The sequence below is a fragment of the Mustela putorius genome, unplaced genomic scaffold (genome assembly GCF_011764305.1).
Source record: "Mustela putorius furo isolate JIRA1106 unplaced genomic scaffold, ASM1176430v1.1 tig00001130_pilon_pilon_pilon, whole genome shotgun sequence".
Classification (NCBI taxonomy): domain Eukaryota; kingdom Metazoa; phylum Chordata; class Mammalia; order Carnivora; family Mustelidae; genus Mustela; species Mustela putorius.
In genome coordinates this window covers 2,004,503-2,020,784 of record NW_025421584.1, presented here as the reverse complement: position 1 = coordinate 2,020,784, position 16,282 = coordinate 2,004,503, and the positions used below count along the sequence as shown (strand labels likewise).

The window sequence follows — 16,282 nt, the reverse complement described above, 5'->3', positions numbered from 1 at the left end:
GTTTTTTTTTTTTTTTTTTAAGGTGTGCAGAATTTAGTGTTTGCATATGGTTTCAGGCTCTATGGCTAATCCCAAAGGCAACTGTCCTCTTCCTTTGTCACAGTGTCCTCATCACCACCGTAATTTCCCTGCGGACCCCAAATGCTGCCTCGGTCCCACCTCTCCATACTCAGGGCCGGCCGCACCGTGATGCCCAGCCACCCTCGAGGACAGGTGACTCATCCATTCTATTCCCAGTGACAGCACAGGGGGACACCTCCTCTTTGGGATGTGGTCCAGGTGCGGACCCAAGGTGTCCGAGCGCAGCAGCGGGGGTAAGACCGAGTCCCCCGCAGCTGCCCCATCTCCGTCCATCACAGGACGTTCTTTAGTTCCTAACGTAAATCTTCTCGCGTTTAACTTCCGCTCTTGGGTGGGAGCAGAGCTTTGGGTCTCCCTGGGCATCTGGGGACAAATCGGACTTTGTCAGGTGTCTCTGGGGGAAGCCTCCTGGCTGGGAACTCGGGTTCCGTTCCCCTTTACCCCAGCCAGACCAGGCGGCCATCTGACAGTGTGCAGATGTCCTGGCGGGTGGTTAGGGGGGCCCGCATCTCCCTGCGTCCTGGTGAGACAGGGGGCCGGCCGCGGGGTCCGCCGGAGGCCCGTTCATGGCACTCTTGCTTCTGTGTCTGGAGAGCAGCTTCTTGTTCTGGATCCTGGAGAGTGTCACCCCCTTCCTCCGGGCCCCCTCTGGCTGCTGCAGGAACACGAGGTCATTGTGCGACTGGCTCATGCCGGGGTATTTCTGTTGCTGTCGCTGGCAGAAGAACAGCTTTGCGCCTTTTCTTAAAATCCCTCCTTTATGCTTCTTGGCAGTGCCCGGCTCTGAGACACTCAGGGAGCTCTCCGACAGCTCGTCCCCGTCGGGGTCCAGCGGGGCCTGGCTGCCCCACGCCGAGGTCTGGGACTCCTTGTCCAAGTCCCAGGAGTCTAGCTCGCCCTCCTGGGGCTCCGGGGCCGGCGGGGCTGGGGCGGAGGCCTCTTCCTGCAGCGGGGCGGAGGCAGCGGCTGCCCCCACGAGGGTCGGGGTGTCCTCCTGGTGGGCACTGTCCATGGAGGCCGAGTAGTCCAGCATTAGGGCGGCGGCATTGTCCTGAGAGAGTGAGGTCTTGGAGATCCCTGATATGATGATGGTGCTCTTCTTCCGCGGGGACTTGACCTTCAGCTTCGAGGAGTCGCTGAGCTGGCGGATGGCCACTTCAGCCATGGGGTCCGAGCCGTTCAGCACCAGCAGCTCTGCGTCCGAAGAAGAGAAGGTCTTACTGACGGGAGCCCCGTGGCAGAAGATGGCTTGAACAGAGATGTCCTTCTCAATGACCTTCACCTGGACAGGCGTCTTCAGGGGAGACTCGCAGCTCAGCGGGGACGCTCGCCCCGTGTCAAAGCGAGGCTTGGTCTTCACGGCGGTGACGGTGGTGACTACGGTCCCACAGGGCATCACCATGCGGTCTTTTTCGACCTTTGTGGCAGGAGTAGGTGGCGGGGTCTTGTGTTTCACTTCACCGGGTTCTAGGTAAGAAAACTCCGCGGTGACCGAACCCAGCACCGAGCCGCCGCAGGAGCCGCCGGTCAGCGTGAAGCTCTGGGGCCCCGATGGCTGCTTCTTGAATAAATCCAAAGGAATAGTCGTCATCGCCAATATGGCTTCCGAGGCTCGCTCAGCCGCCGACACCTGCAGGTGCAACTCCTTCGACTTGGCGTTCAGCTCAAAGATGAATTCTTCTTCCCAGGTGAGGTCGGCGGGGTTTGTCGCGAGGGCGCTGAACTTCTGAACGGGCTCATTCAGCCGAACTACACACTGTGGGTGCATGTTGCCTGAAGCCCCAGGAGCACTTAGCAGCGAAGCCCGGATGTTCTTCACCAGTAATCTTAGCTCATGAGCCCTTGGAGGCTTGGGCGGACAGGACTCCTGAGGGGAGGATGAAATGCGCTGTAGATTCTGAACGTCCCTCGTGTCCACGGGCTTCGTGCTCAGAAGCACCGACGGAGACGCAGCCCCAACCAGGTGCTTCAAGATGTCCTTGAGAGCTTCACACACGGCCTTGGTCTCTGTCTCCCGGTCCTGCGCCACTGCCCTGGGCTGCACCGTAACGGCCGCGTCCAGAGTGCTGACGTAGGACCACCGGATCGGGTGGTCCTCCGTCTTCTCTCTCATGTGGAGCTCCCGCTGCACATGAAACGGAGAGAGCCGTGCACAGTACAGCGGGGGCCCTGTGTCTTCGGGGGACGGGGACCCCGCGCGGACCAGGAACTGAATGGCCTCGCCCACCACGTGACAAGACACGACCTTCTCCTGGGCGGACCTGGCCAGGCTGCAGACGCCCTGCACTGCGAGCTCCAGGGGCTGCTGGAGCGGGTCCTCCTCGAAGGACAGGAGCAGCGGGCCCCCTTTCCGTTTGGCCTCATCATTCAGGGCGGTCACCCAGGCGGCCTGCCACTGGCTCCTCCAGCTGTTCAGCGTCAGGATCCAGGCGAGCAGCGCGGCGCACTCCGGGCACGGGCCCTCTCCAGGCTCGGCAGCACGCCGCGGGGGCCGGGGTCGCGCCCTGGCCAGCGCCCACTGTGCCAGGTACAGGCCCACTGTGCCCAGGGCCACGACGAAGAGCGACACCAAGACCAGCCACTGGACCTCCCCGAGCCACGAGCTCAGGCGGGACATGGTGATGGCGCATACCCGGCGCGCCTCGCCCCAACTTGCCAGGGCACCCCCCGGCCGGGGGCGCAGAGCCCGCGGGCGGCGAGCTCAGGACAGGAGCGCGCGGCCGGCCGGGCTCGCGGGGGGCGTGGAGGAGGGCGCGGCGGAGCTGGGTCGGCGGCTGGCCGCGCGGGCCCGGAGGCCGGGCGGCCGCGCGGGGCGAGCTGGAGGGGAAATGCCGGCCGGCGCACGACGGCCGCGGCCCGGGACTGCGCCCCGGCCCCGCACGCCTGGAAAATGGGGACGCTGCTCTCGGCGATCCCGACTAGCGCGTCTGGGCAGGTCCCGGGCCGCGGCCGGCGCGCTTCCTCCTCCGCGCCTGAAATATGTGTTTTATGGAAGAACATTAAGTCAAGGGTTCATGTGTCACATTTGGTTGCTTAATCTTTTAATCTGTGTTTATGTGAATTTTATCTTACTTGTTTAATGACAGATAAGTTTATTATGTTCCATTCTCTCAAGACTTAAATGGTAGAGGGAAATTAGTTTTAAAGAAGTTCCTGAAGAGAATCATTACTAGAGACATACTTTGCTTCAAAATAATAGTCATGTGCTTTCAACCTCAAAACTATGTATGCATTAATTAATAACTATTTGTTTCATAGGTTGACATCAAGTTTTATTTTTATTTTTTAAGTTGAATTAGTGTATTGGTTTTCTCTTTTAGGAATACTTTTAGTTGGACCACCAGGGACAGGAAAGATGCTTCTTGCTCGAGCTGTGGCTGGAGAAGCTGATGGTCCTTTTTATTATTCTTCTGGATCAGAATTTGATGAAATGTTTGTGAGTGTGGGAGCCAGCCGTATCAGAAATTTATTTAGTACGTTTTAATGTACCTTTCATGCAATACGTAATTTTGTTAATTTTAGGGGAAGAGGGATTCTTACCTATTTGTTATTCGATTATGATTGACAGCTGACCTCGCCATTGTGGGGTTTTGGTTTTAGGTAATTTACTGTGTGACCTAAAACAGAACTCTACTTTCCCAAATAGAGAGCTAGAAGTGTTAGGTGAGCTTGGGGCCTGTTGAAAAGCTGGATTTTCTGTTGTTGTCCTTTTTATCTTATTCATTAATTCAGTAGTATGTAATTAAGGAATAGTTAGCCTCAGATCTGACTGTGGCTTGTACAGTCAGAAGAATGAATACTTGGTTGTTTTTATTATACATCATTTTGTATGATACAGTTTTTTCCATGAGGCTATCGTTCTTAAATTAGTTTTAAAGAAAAGAAAGAGAACTCATTTTTATGGACTTTCTCCTTAATGAATATCTTTTGTTGCCTTTGACAGTTTTACAGGTTTTTAATACTTACATGATTTTGTTCAAAAAACGTTGATTTCATTAAGCTTATTTGTATATTTTCTCTTTTCCTAGGGGAAGCAAAAGCAAATGCTCCCTGTGTTATATTTATTGATGAATTAGATTCTGTCGGTGGGAAGCGAATTGAGTCTCCAATGCATCCATATTCAAGGAAGACTATAAATCAGCTTCTTGCTGAAATGAATGGGTAATTGAATCTTCATCTCTCTTTGGGATATGGTAATATATTTGGGAATATTAGAGAAATCGTGGGGCATCTGGCTAAGTCAGTGGAGCATGCAGCTCTTCCTCTCGGAGTTGTACATTTGAGCCCCATGTGGGGTATAGAGATTACTTTAAAATGAAATCTTAAAAAAATAGGAAGAAAGGGGAAAAAATGTAGGCAACAGAGTAGTCTCTGTGTATGAAGTCAAGACAAGCTGCATTCTCTGTATTGTGTTCTTTCCATTACTAGTGGGGTGACTGAGGTATCAACCTTTAATTGGTGACTCTATACCTTTTTTCATTGATTGTATCATGTCAGGAAAGTGATGATTCCCATTGAGAATACTAGTCTGTTTGGAGACATAAAGAGTGTTTGCTGGTTCCTACAAAATTCGTGACTCGCTTTTAGTGTGGTAGATTAAAAGTTTGCATCAGTTTTTATAATATAAAGAGCAAGAAGTGGGGTTGCTTTGGAAGAAGGAAAGACTTCTTTTTTTTAAGATTTTATTTATTTATTTGACAGAGAGAGATCACAAGTAGAGAGGCAGGCGGGGTTGGGGGGGAGCAGGCTCCCTGCTGAGCAGAGAGAACCTGATGCGGGGCTTGATCCCAGGACCCTGAGACCATGACCTGAGCTGAAAGCAGAGGCTTTAACCCACTGAGCCACCCGGGCATCCTAGAAGGAAAGACTTCTTAAAACCACGTATGACCTTTTGGAAACAAACAGGAAGTCTAGGAGCAAATAATTTGAATTGGTAAGCTTGAGGATAATTTTTCACAAATTAGGTTCCCTAGCCTTTTCTGTCAGGTCATGTCTTCCTAAGTAGAACAAATATTGTGAAGGCATGTAATCATAGATGACTTTGTGATTTATTGTTAGCAGTTTTATTGAGTACTGGCCTAGTAATATTTGTTCTTTTAAAAAATAATAGGGATGTCTTATCACTTTGGGTATAAAAAGGATCAGTCCCTTTTATTTACTGTTACTAAATTTAATGATAGTTTCGTGTAGAGCATTTCTATATGTGTATTGTTTTAATTTTCAGTGAAATGTTACTTTCCTTCTTTGAAAGAAGGAAAGTACAAACCCAGTGAAGGAGTTATAATAGGAGTTATAATAGGAGCCACAAGCTTCCCAGAAGCATTTGATAAGTATGTATTAAAAGACCGTTTTTTACAAGTACTGATACATACTGAAACGTGGATGAAGTTTAAAAGAGAAGGAAGCCCATCACCAAACATCACATATGATCTGTTTATGTGAAATGTACAGAATCAGCAAATCGGGGGCAACAGAGAGTAGATAAGTGGCTGCCAGGAGGAGGAAAGAATGAAGAGTGACTGTTGGTGGCTATGGGATTTCTTTTGGAGTGGGGGAATAAAAATATTCTTAAGTTAGATTGTTGGTAATTGCACAAATCTGACTATATTAAAAACCACTGGATTATCTACTTTGAATCCTGTGATGTGTGAATTAAATTTCAGTAAAGTTGTTAAAAGAATCTTCTGACAACTTTATATCACAAAAGTCTGGGGGTGGTGGAGAGCATTTTTAAAATAAAATTTGTAGCAGTTTTAAATTTTTAAATTTTATCAGTGAAGTTATTCATATTTTAATTTGATCTAATAGTTTTCTGTAATCTTTGCCTAAGTCTGTGGTTTAACATTCTATACTTAAAGCAGTTGTGATAGGAAGCTATCACAGTGTAGCTTTCATAATAGACTGCTGTAGAATTATTGTTCCTAGAGCGACTCGCTTGCATGTTTTTGTTTATGTGGATTGCCTGCTATCTATCTCTATCAACCTTTGTTCTGCCTTCTGGTTATTGAACCTGATACTTGAGCCATGTTTTACAAGGAGTTCTCTGAATGCCAGTCTAGGCTGGAATAGGTGATGGGGATTAAGGAGCACACTTGTGATGAGCAGTGGGTGACGTGTGGAATTGTCGAATCACTGTACTGTACACCTGAAACTAACATAGCACTGTATGTTGGCTGTCCTGGAATTGAAAGAAGAAAAAAAACTCCATCCATGATAATAATCCTCAAATATTTAATGTTAATGGATATGAGAGGCATTAACTTGCAACATTTAATCATATTTACTCTTCCAAACATGAAAATATCTATCAAATGATACTAGAACTTTTATTATTTATTTGTTTTTTTTTTTAATTACTTTTCAGTGTACTAGAGTTCATTGTTTAGGCACCACACCCAGTGCTCTATGCAATACATGCCCTACATGATACCCACCACCAGTCTGGCCCAACTTCCCACCCACCACCCCTTCAAAACCGTCAGATGGTTTTTCAGAGTCCATAGTCTCTCATGGTTCATCTCCCCCTCCAATTTCCCTCAACTCCCTTCTCCTCTCCATCTTCCATGTCCCCTGTGTTATTTTTTATGCTCCACAAATAAGTGAAACCATATGATAATCGACTCTCTCTACTTGACTTATTTCACTCAGCATAATCTCTTCCAGTCACATCCATGTTGATACAAAAGTTGGGTATTCATCCTTTCTGATGGAGGCATAGTACTCCATAGTGTATATGGACCACATGTTTATCCATTCGTCCATTGAAGGGTATCTTGCTTCTTTCCACAGTTTGGCAACTGTGGCCAATACTGCTATGAGCACTGGGGTACAGATGGCCTTTCTTTTCACTACATCTGTATGTTTGTGGTAAATACCCAGTCATGCAATTGCAGGGTCATAGGGAAGCTCTATTTTTAATTTCTTAAGGAATCTCCACACTGTTCTCCAATGTGGCTGCACCAACTTGCATTCCCGCCAACAGTGTAAGAGGGTTCCCCTTTCTCCACATCCTCCCAACACATGTTGTTTCCTGTCTTGTTAATTTTGGCCCTTCTAACTGGTGTAAGGTGGTATCTCAATGTGTTTTTAATTTGAATCTCCCTGACGGCTAGTGATGATGAACATTTTTTCATGTGTCTTAAAGCAAAAGTATTTTTGTTCTAACAAACACATTTTTAAGCATTAGGCACTTACAATTTCATAGTGTCAGTAGATAAAATAATACTAATTTAAAAACCATGAGAGAATCTTAACTATAGGAAACAAACCTAGGGTTTCTGGAAGGGAGGTGGTTGGGGGATGGGGATTAAGGCAGACACTTGATGTAATGAGCACTGGGTGTTATACACAGCTGATGAATGATTGAAGTCTACATCTGAAGCTAATGTTATATTGGTATGTTGGCTAATTGAATTTAAATTAAAAAACAAAATTGGCAGAAGTATTAAATATATGTATGTATAGTGAACTAAAGGAAGATCTATAGTCTTAGTAAAAATTTAAAAGCAAAGTTCAAATTAATGGATATAGTATGATCCAATTCTTACAAAAATACCATAATCTATCTATCTATCTATCATCTATATATCTATATATCTATATATCATCTATATATATTACATATCCTACATTATGTATTATCTACAGCTCTGTAAAGCTATAGATGATATATGTACATATAGAAATCAAAGCCATGGCTATCCAAGTGTTTGTTCAGAATCTTAAGTTTTTTTATATGTCCCCCTATGGTTATACTTGTCACTGAAAACATGTAATATCTGTGATTTAAAAAGTAATAAAGAAAATATAAACAATTATAAAACAGATAACAAGTGGAAAAAAAAACTCCATCCAGCTTCTGATTGTCCTTATCTTTTCATCTTGTCTTCAGAGTGTCAGATATGGACCCACAACTCCATGGTCGATAATCTTCAACAAAGCAGGAAAAAATGTTTAGTGGAAAAAAAGACAGTCTCTTCAATAAATCGTGCTGGGAAAACTGGACATCTATGTACAGAAGAATGAAACTTGATGACTCTCTTATGCCATACACAAATATAAACTCAAACTGAATGAAAGGTCTTAGCATGAGGAAGGACTCTATCAATATCCTAAATCAGAACATGTTAAAGTAATTCCTTCAACATCGGCCACAGCAACTTCTTTCAGATATGTCTCCAAAGGGAAAGGAAACAAAAGCAAAAAAGAATTTTGAGGACTTAATCAAAATCAAAAGCTTTGTCGCAGCAAAGGAAACAGTCAACAAAAGTAGGAGGCAACCCATGGAACAGGATAATATATTCAAAAACAACAGTACAGCCTAAGGGCTGATATCCAAGATCTATAAACTCAAACTCAAACTCAATACACACAAAACAGACAATCAGGTCAAAAAAAGGCAGAAGACATGAACAGACACTTCTCCAAAGAAGACATACAAATGGCTAACAGACACATGAGAAAATGTTCATCATCACTAGCCATCACAGAAATTCTAATCAAAACCACATTGAGATACACCTTACACCAGTTAGAATGGCCAAAATTAACAAGACAGTAAACAACTTGTGTTGGAGGAGATGTGGAGAAAGGAGAAACCTCTTACACTATTGGTGGGAATGCAAGTTGGTGCAGCCACTTTGGAGAACAGTATGGAGATTCCTTAAGAAATTAAAAATAGAGCTTCCCGATGACTATGTAATTGTACTACTGGGCATTTACCCCAAAGATACAGATGTAGTGAAAAGAAGGGCCATCTGTACCGCAATGTTCATAGCAGCAATGGCCACAGTCACCAAACTGTGGAAAGATCCAAGATGCCCTTCAATGGACAAATGGATAAAGAAGATGTGATCCATATACACTATGGAGTATTATGCCTCCATCAGAAAGGATGAATACCCAACTTTTGTATCAACATGGATGGGACTGGTAGAGATGATGCTAAGTGAAATAAGTCAAACAGAGAGAGTCAACTATCATAAGATTTTGCTTATTTGTGGAGCATAAGGAGTAACACGGAGGACATGGGGAGATGGAGGGAAGGGAGTTGGGGGAAACTGGAGGGGGAGACGAACCATGAGAGCCTGTGGACTCTGAGAAACAAACTGAAGATTTTGGAGGGGAGGAAGTGGGAGGTTGGGTGAGCGCTGATTATGGAGGGCATGTATAGCATGGAGCATGGGGTGTGGTGCATAAACAATGAATCTTGAAACATTGAAAAGAAATTTTAAAAATAAATTAGAAAAAGAGTTTAACAGATTAAATAAATAATAAATAAAAATAATTAAATATAAGTAAATTATTATAACTATAAATGAATTAAATGATTAAATATAAAATAAACAATTAAAAATAAAAAAATTAAGTTTAGTAATTTTAGTTAAAAAATCTATAATTTACTTATTTATTTATTTTTAAATTTTTAAATAAACATATAATGTATTTTTATCCCCAGGGGTACAGGTATGTGAATCGTCAGGTTTACACATTCCACAGCACTCACCATAGCACGTACCCTCCCTAATGTCCATAACCCCCTCATCCTCTCCCGACCCCCCACCCACAGCAATGCTCAGCCTATTTTGTGAGATTGAGTCTTTTATGGTTTGTCTCCCTCCTGATCTCATCTTGTTTCATTTATTCTGTTCCTATCCCCCAAACCCCCCACATTGCATCTCCACTTCCTCATATCAGGGAGATCTATGATAGTTGTCCTTCTCGCATTGACTTATTTCGCCAAGCATAATACCCTCTAGTTCCATCCACATCATCACAAATGGCAAGATTTCATTTCTTTTGTTGGATGCATAATATATATATATATATATATATATATATATATATGCATGCATGCCACATCTTCTTTATCCATTCATCTGTTGATGGACATCTAGGTTCTTTCCATAGTTTGGCTATTGTGGACATTGCTGCTATAAACATTCGGGTGCACGTGTCCCTTTGGAGCACCATGTTTATAACTTTAGGGTATATACCCAGTGGTGCCATCACTGGGTCATACGGTAGCTCTATTTTCTGCTTTTTAAGGAGCCTCCATGCTGTTTTTCAGAGTGATTGCACCAGCTTGCATTCCCACCAACAGTGTAGGAGGGTTCCTTTCTCCACATCCTCACCAGCATCTGTCATTTCCTGACTTGCTAATTTTAGCCATTCTGACTGGTGTGAGGTGGTATCTCATTGTGGTTTTGATTTGTATTTCCCTGATGCCAAGTGATGTGGAGCATTTTTTCATGTGTTTGTTGGCCATCTGGATGTCTCTTTGCAGAAATGTCTGTTCATGTCCTCTGCCCATTTCTTGATTGGATTATTTGTCCTTTGGGTGTTGAGTTTGCTGAGCCCTTTATAAATTTTGGATACTAGCCCTTTGTCTGATATGTTGTTTGCGAATATTTTCTCCCATTCTGCCAGATGTCTTTTTGGTTTTGTTGATTGTTTCACTTTCTGTGCAAAAGCTTTTGATCTTGATGATATCCCAATAGTTCATTTTTGCCCTTGCTTCCCTTGCCTTTGGCAATGTGCCTAGGAAGAAGTTGCTGTGGCTGAGGTCAAAGAGGTTGCTGCCTGTGTTCTCCTCAAGGATTTGGTGGATTCTTTTCTCACATTGAAGTCCTTCATCCATTTTGAGTCTATTTTCATATGTGGTGTAAGGAAATAGTCCAATTTCATTTTTCTGCATGTGACTGTCCAAAACCCGAACACCGTTTGTCGAAGAGGCTGTCTTTTTTCCAGTGGACATTCTTTCCTGCTTTGTTGAAGATTAGTTGACGATAGAGTTGAGGGTCTATTTCTGGGCTCTCTATTCTGTTCCATTGATCTATGTGTCTGTTTTTGTGTCAGTACCATACTGTCTTGATGATGACAGCTTTGTAAGAGAGCTTGAAGTCTGGAATCGTGATGCCACCAACTTTGGCTTTCTTTTTCAATATCCCTTTGGCTATTCGAGGTCTTTTCTGATTCCATATAAATTTTAGGATTATTTGTTCTATTTCTTAGAAAAAATGGATGGGATTTTGATAGGGATTGCATTAAATGTGTAGATTGCTTGAGGTAGCATAGACATTTTCACAATATTTGTTCTTCCAATCCATGAGCATAGAATATTTTTCCATTTCTTTGGTTTTCCTCAATTTCTTTCATGAGTACTTATTGTTTTCTGAGTACAGATTCTTTGCCTCTTTGGTTGGGTTTATTTATAGGTATCTTATGGGTTTGGGTGCAATTGTAAATGGGAATGACAAAATTTAGCAATTTTCAAAAAATTTCTTTTTTAAAAAAGGAATGTTTTCTTGAGAGTATTTCGATAATTGTGGAAGATAAATATAAGTGGTTTTAGATGAATGTAAAATATTAAATAATAGAAAAAGCACATAAAATGTCATCACTTTGGACTGAAAAGAAGCAAACTGTAAAACAAAACATAGGAAAATATTATGGGCCCACTTGAGTAATAAATGCAGCTATTAAATTAAGCTCTAGTATTTTCAAGGACAGATGAATCAATTTATAAAACCTGATATGTTGGGGCACCTGGGTGGCTCTGTAGGTTAAGTGACTGCCTTCAGCTCAGGTCACGATCCTGGCGTCCCAGGATTGAGTCCCACATCGGGCTCCTATCTCCATGAGGGAGCTTCTCCCTCTGACATTCTCCCCTCTCATGCTCTCTCTCTCTCAAATAAAAGTAAATAAAATCTTTTTTAAAAAGCCTGGTATGTTTCCTTTAATAGGGGTAGCTTTTATTTATTTTTTATTTATATATTTTTTTATATAGGGGTAGCTTTTATAAAGGTACATATAATACTAAATACTTAAGCATAAAGTATTTCAAGATGAAATTCAGAAAACAAAATGTTTTCTGAATGATTTCAGTTATGCTTAGGCTAGTAACAGTGTAGGTCATAATTTAGAGATTTATAAATCATGTCTGGCAACTCTGCATTTCTTTATTTTTCACAAAGTTATCTAAATTTAAGAACTTTTGTGATGTGTCCCAATGGGATTTTAATGATCTATTTAATGGCAATTTTGGTTTTCCTTTAGAAAAAGTAAGTTTATTTTGTAGTTACAGTGATATAAATATTTTAAGTTCTAGTTCAGGATAGTTATTTTCTTTTTTCTTTTGGAATACGAGTCATTTGTGAAGAGTAGTTTTGGAATTTTAATATTGTGTTTATCTACGTAGCTGTGGATCTAGAAATTGTAGCTCGAGGTACTGTTGGCTTTTCTGGGCAGAGTTGGAGAATCTTGTGAACCAGTCTGCATTAAAGGCAGCTCTTGATGGAAAAGAAATGGTTACCATGAAGGAACTAGAGTTTTCCAAAGATAAAATTCCAATGGGTAGGTTTTTTTTTCTCTTTTTCATCTTCCCTGTCTTACACTGTTCATTATGTTAGAGAATAAATTCTTTTTGAGAAAAATGTTATAAGAAAGAAAGTTATAGGAGCATGAAAATATTTACTCTGAAGTAGCCACACAACTGGGCCTCTTACAGAACAAATACAGTTTATATGATTATACAGTTTGGGGGAAGGGGATGCCCATGTGTTTACTCTTGTCTGGTATAGCTGATAAAAGAATAATTGTACTGATAAAAGAAAATTTTTTTCTAATTTTAAGTATTTGATTTTAAATCTTGAATGAACTTCAGAACAATTTCGTTGCGACATTTCCTGTTTAAATTTATTTTCTGGAAATAGGATTAAACTTCCCTGGTTGATAGTAAGGAGGAAGAGGACAGCTCTTACAAATTTGATTGTCAGTTGGCAACTTATTTTGGTTTAAAATAATTTATTAATGATATTAAGTCATGTCACTCTAAGAATTACTTAAAGGCAAGTGGGTTTCATTCATCTAAATATACCTTCCTAATGGAATAATTTCATTCAATTAAATTTTTATCCTTAGGGCATGAACGTAGAAGCATGGAGATTGACAATAAAAACAAAACCATCACAGCATATCATGAATCCGGTCATGCTATAATTGCATATTACACTCAGGACGCAATGCCTATCAACAAAGCTACAATCATGCCAAGAGGGCCAACACCTGGACATGTATCATTTTTTCTCTTTTTTCCTTAAAATAACACTCTCTAAAAGCTGTAGGAAACTGTTGAGGAAAATAATTTAAAAGAAAATTCAACTAAGTTCTAAGTTTGCTGATAACTTTCTTCTGTAACCTTCTGAACCATTGTGAGATCAGAGATACTCATGAAACTTATCTGCTAATAAAGAATACTAATAATTCAAATATTATATATCTACATAATGAAATTTAAGTCTGGAATGACAACAAAGTATCATTCTTAAATATGTCACTGCTTTTTTCCCTCCGCAAAGAAACTAGGTTAGTGGTTCCATAGTCTTTCTAGGATTTTTCTCACTGAGTACAAGTTTGATTTTCTTATCTTTCTAACGATAGACATTTTAAGCCTTTTTCGGCACCTGGGTACAAGTCCATCCTATTGCAGCATTATCCTGTTGCAGGGTTATAGAGTTATGACATGTAAAATAAACTTTTGCTATATAAGGAATTTTTCTTCCTTTGTATAATGCCAGTTTTGTCCTTAGTCTCCTGAGACCAACTCTACTAAATGTCTTTGAACTGTCAGCATCATGACATTAAGTGCTATAGCAAGAGCCAGATGATAATTCTAATCATTAATGTAAATATTTCCAACTGTGTCTGAAGTTTTTCTTTGTTTCCAATTGTCCAGGTGTCCCTCTTGCCTGAGAATGACAGACAGAATGAAACTAGAGCTCAGCTGCTTGTGCAGATGGATGTTAGTATGGGAAGAAGGGGGGCTGAGGAGCTTATATTTGGAACTGACTATCACATATCACAACAGGTTGGCTGTAAAGAATGGCTTTAGTTCAGATTGTGCTTGCTGATATAAAAATATTTGAAAATATTGAGTCTATGTATATTTTTAAATTTTAGGTGCTTCCAGTGATTTTGATAATGCAGCCAAAATTGCAAAGCGGATGGTTACCAAAATTTGGAATGAGCAAAAAGGGAATAGCTAATTCTACCCCACCCTCATGTATCAAATGATTTGCCATGTGTCTCCTTATGAGACAGGGTTCTTTTTTTATTCTTGAGACTTTATTTATTTATTTTTTTTATTGGAGAGAGCGAGCATGAGAGGGGGTATGGTCAGAGGGAGAAGCAGACTCCCAGCTGAGCAGGGAGCCCAGTGCAGGACTTGATCCTAGGACTCTGGCACCATGACTGGAGCTGAAGTGAGTCTCTTAACCCACTGAGCTACCCCAGGCACCTTAGGAGAGAGGGGTCTTGTTATAAACTGGTAACATTTACTTTCCCCCTCTCATTCCGAGTAGACTTGTCACAGCTCATTCTAAACTAAACTTTTTTTTTTTTTTTTTTTTTTTGTGCTAAAGTATAGTATTCACTTTCCATTCTGGCTGCTTGGACAATAGTAGTATGTCATGAGTTAAGCAAATGATAAGATATCCTGTTTCTGTTCATATGACCTAAAACTTCTGTTTGCTGAGCTTGCTTACTTTGCCCTTCCCACGTATTTCACTCTCCTACGTTATCACTGTGGCTTCACACAGCACTTCTAGTAACTACATTGTGGATTTCTGGATTTAGAATAGTGGCAAAGGTTTTCTAAGAAGGTACTCAGAACCATACTTGGGATCTTAAAGTTTCTCTCTTGTTCATACTTTTTAGTCTTACGCTTTCAGAAGAATGATGAAATTTCTATACTGAATTTCTTCCTTGCCCTTGATGAGGTTTCCTTAAGTATAGGATAGTACTTCCTCTGTTTACATGTATTAGTGGTTTCGGGTGTTTCTGTTCAATTTCATTCTTTTCATTTGTTTTAGCTTGGAGTTATGACCTACAGTGATACTGGGAAACTGAGTCCAGAAACTCAATCTGCTATTGAACAAGAAATTAGAATCCTTCTAAGGGTAATAATTCCTTTTTTCTGTGCTTATTCATCTGTCTAGTCATTAATGTGCCTAAATAGTTAGGTGCTACCAGAAGATAATGGTTATCCCCTGTGTAGAGCTGTCACTATATATAATCAAGAGAATGAGTGCACCATTGAAGCCATGATTTCAGTATGTAGTTGGGAGCCTCTGGTCATAGACTGAATCTTTATTTTCTTCTGGCCATAGGCTAGCAACTGTCAATATCAGTAATTTTAAATATTCTACTTCATCTGTAAAACCATAGTGTTGCTAGAATAGGGAGGATATTTGATTATTTGAATCTTTATTAGTTTTTCACTCTGACACATATTTTATTCCACAAATATTAGTTGCTTTGTGCCTTACTGTGTACATACACTGAGAATGAAGCATAAAGGTCTTTGAAAACAAAAGCCTTTTTGATTGCAGGGTCCAGTACAGAGTACTTGAGCGTCGATTCAGGGAGATGAGAGAGTAGGTTCTGTGGAATCTCCTTAAGGCAGAGCATATGCTTGGATTAGGGCAGTGAGAGGGGAAATTGAGAAAAGTGAAAGCATTCAAGAGATGCTGATCTAGCGGAATCGAATGCCTTTCTGATATTTAGCTGCCTAAATTAAGTAACAAAGCTGTGTTCTCAATTTCTGCCTGGTGCAGCCATCTAGTTGTGTGCCGTTGACTGAGAAACCACTGATGATGACCTAAGGTGGGGAAGTGTGTAGATTATAAGCTGAGTTTTATACATATTGAATTTGAAGTGTTTACTTTTTTTAAGGTTTTACTTGTTTATTTGAGAGAGAGCGAGAGAGTGTGAGCATAAAGTGGGGTGTGTGAGGGGCAGAGGGAGAAGCAGATATCCCTGTTGAGCAGGGAGCCTGATGTGGGGCACGATCTCTGGACTCTGGGATCATGACCTGAGCTGAAGGCAGACACTTAACCAGCTTAGCTCCTGAATTTGAGGTGTCTTAGTGAAGATTTCACGTGGGGAGGGATACGTGGGTCTGGTGCTTAGTGCAGAGGTTGGATATGTGCATTCCATTTGGATGTACATGAAGGCAGGTCTTGGAATGGAAAAGACTGAGCTACATGGCAGAAAGTCTAGTGAACGAGAACTGGAATTAGGGTTGTAGATGGCCAAATGAAGGATGTTGAAGTCAGATGGTGAAAACTTCAAAGGAATCATGCTTTATAGAAGAGGATGGTAAAGTAATCGTCTGTCAGTGGTGAGGGGAGCAATGGTCTCA

At 41.6% G+C, this 16,282-nt stretch overlaps 1 protein-coding gene and 1 pseudogene across 1 annotated transcript; one reads left to right on the top strand and one right to left on the bottom strand.

Annotated features, from left to right (window-relative positions):
* Window positions 1-503: 503 nt before the first annotated feature.
* On the bottom strand, window positions 504-2,782 carry LOC123393998 (C2 domain-containing protein 2-like; the record flags this gene model as incomplete). Its single annotated transcript, XM_045087401.1, has 1 exon — window positions 504-2,782. A coding segment is annotated over one exon (2,208 nt), but the record flags the coding sequence as incomplete, so codon positions are not given.
* A 7,269-nt stretch (window positions 2,783-10,051) lies between these two features.
* Window positions 10,052-15,220, top strand: LOC123393997 (annotated as a pseudogene).
* Window positions 15,221-16,282: the final 1,062 nt, after the last annotated feature.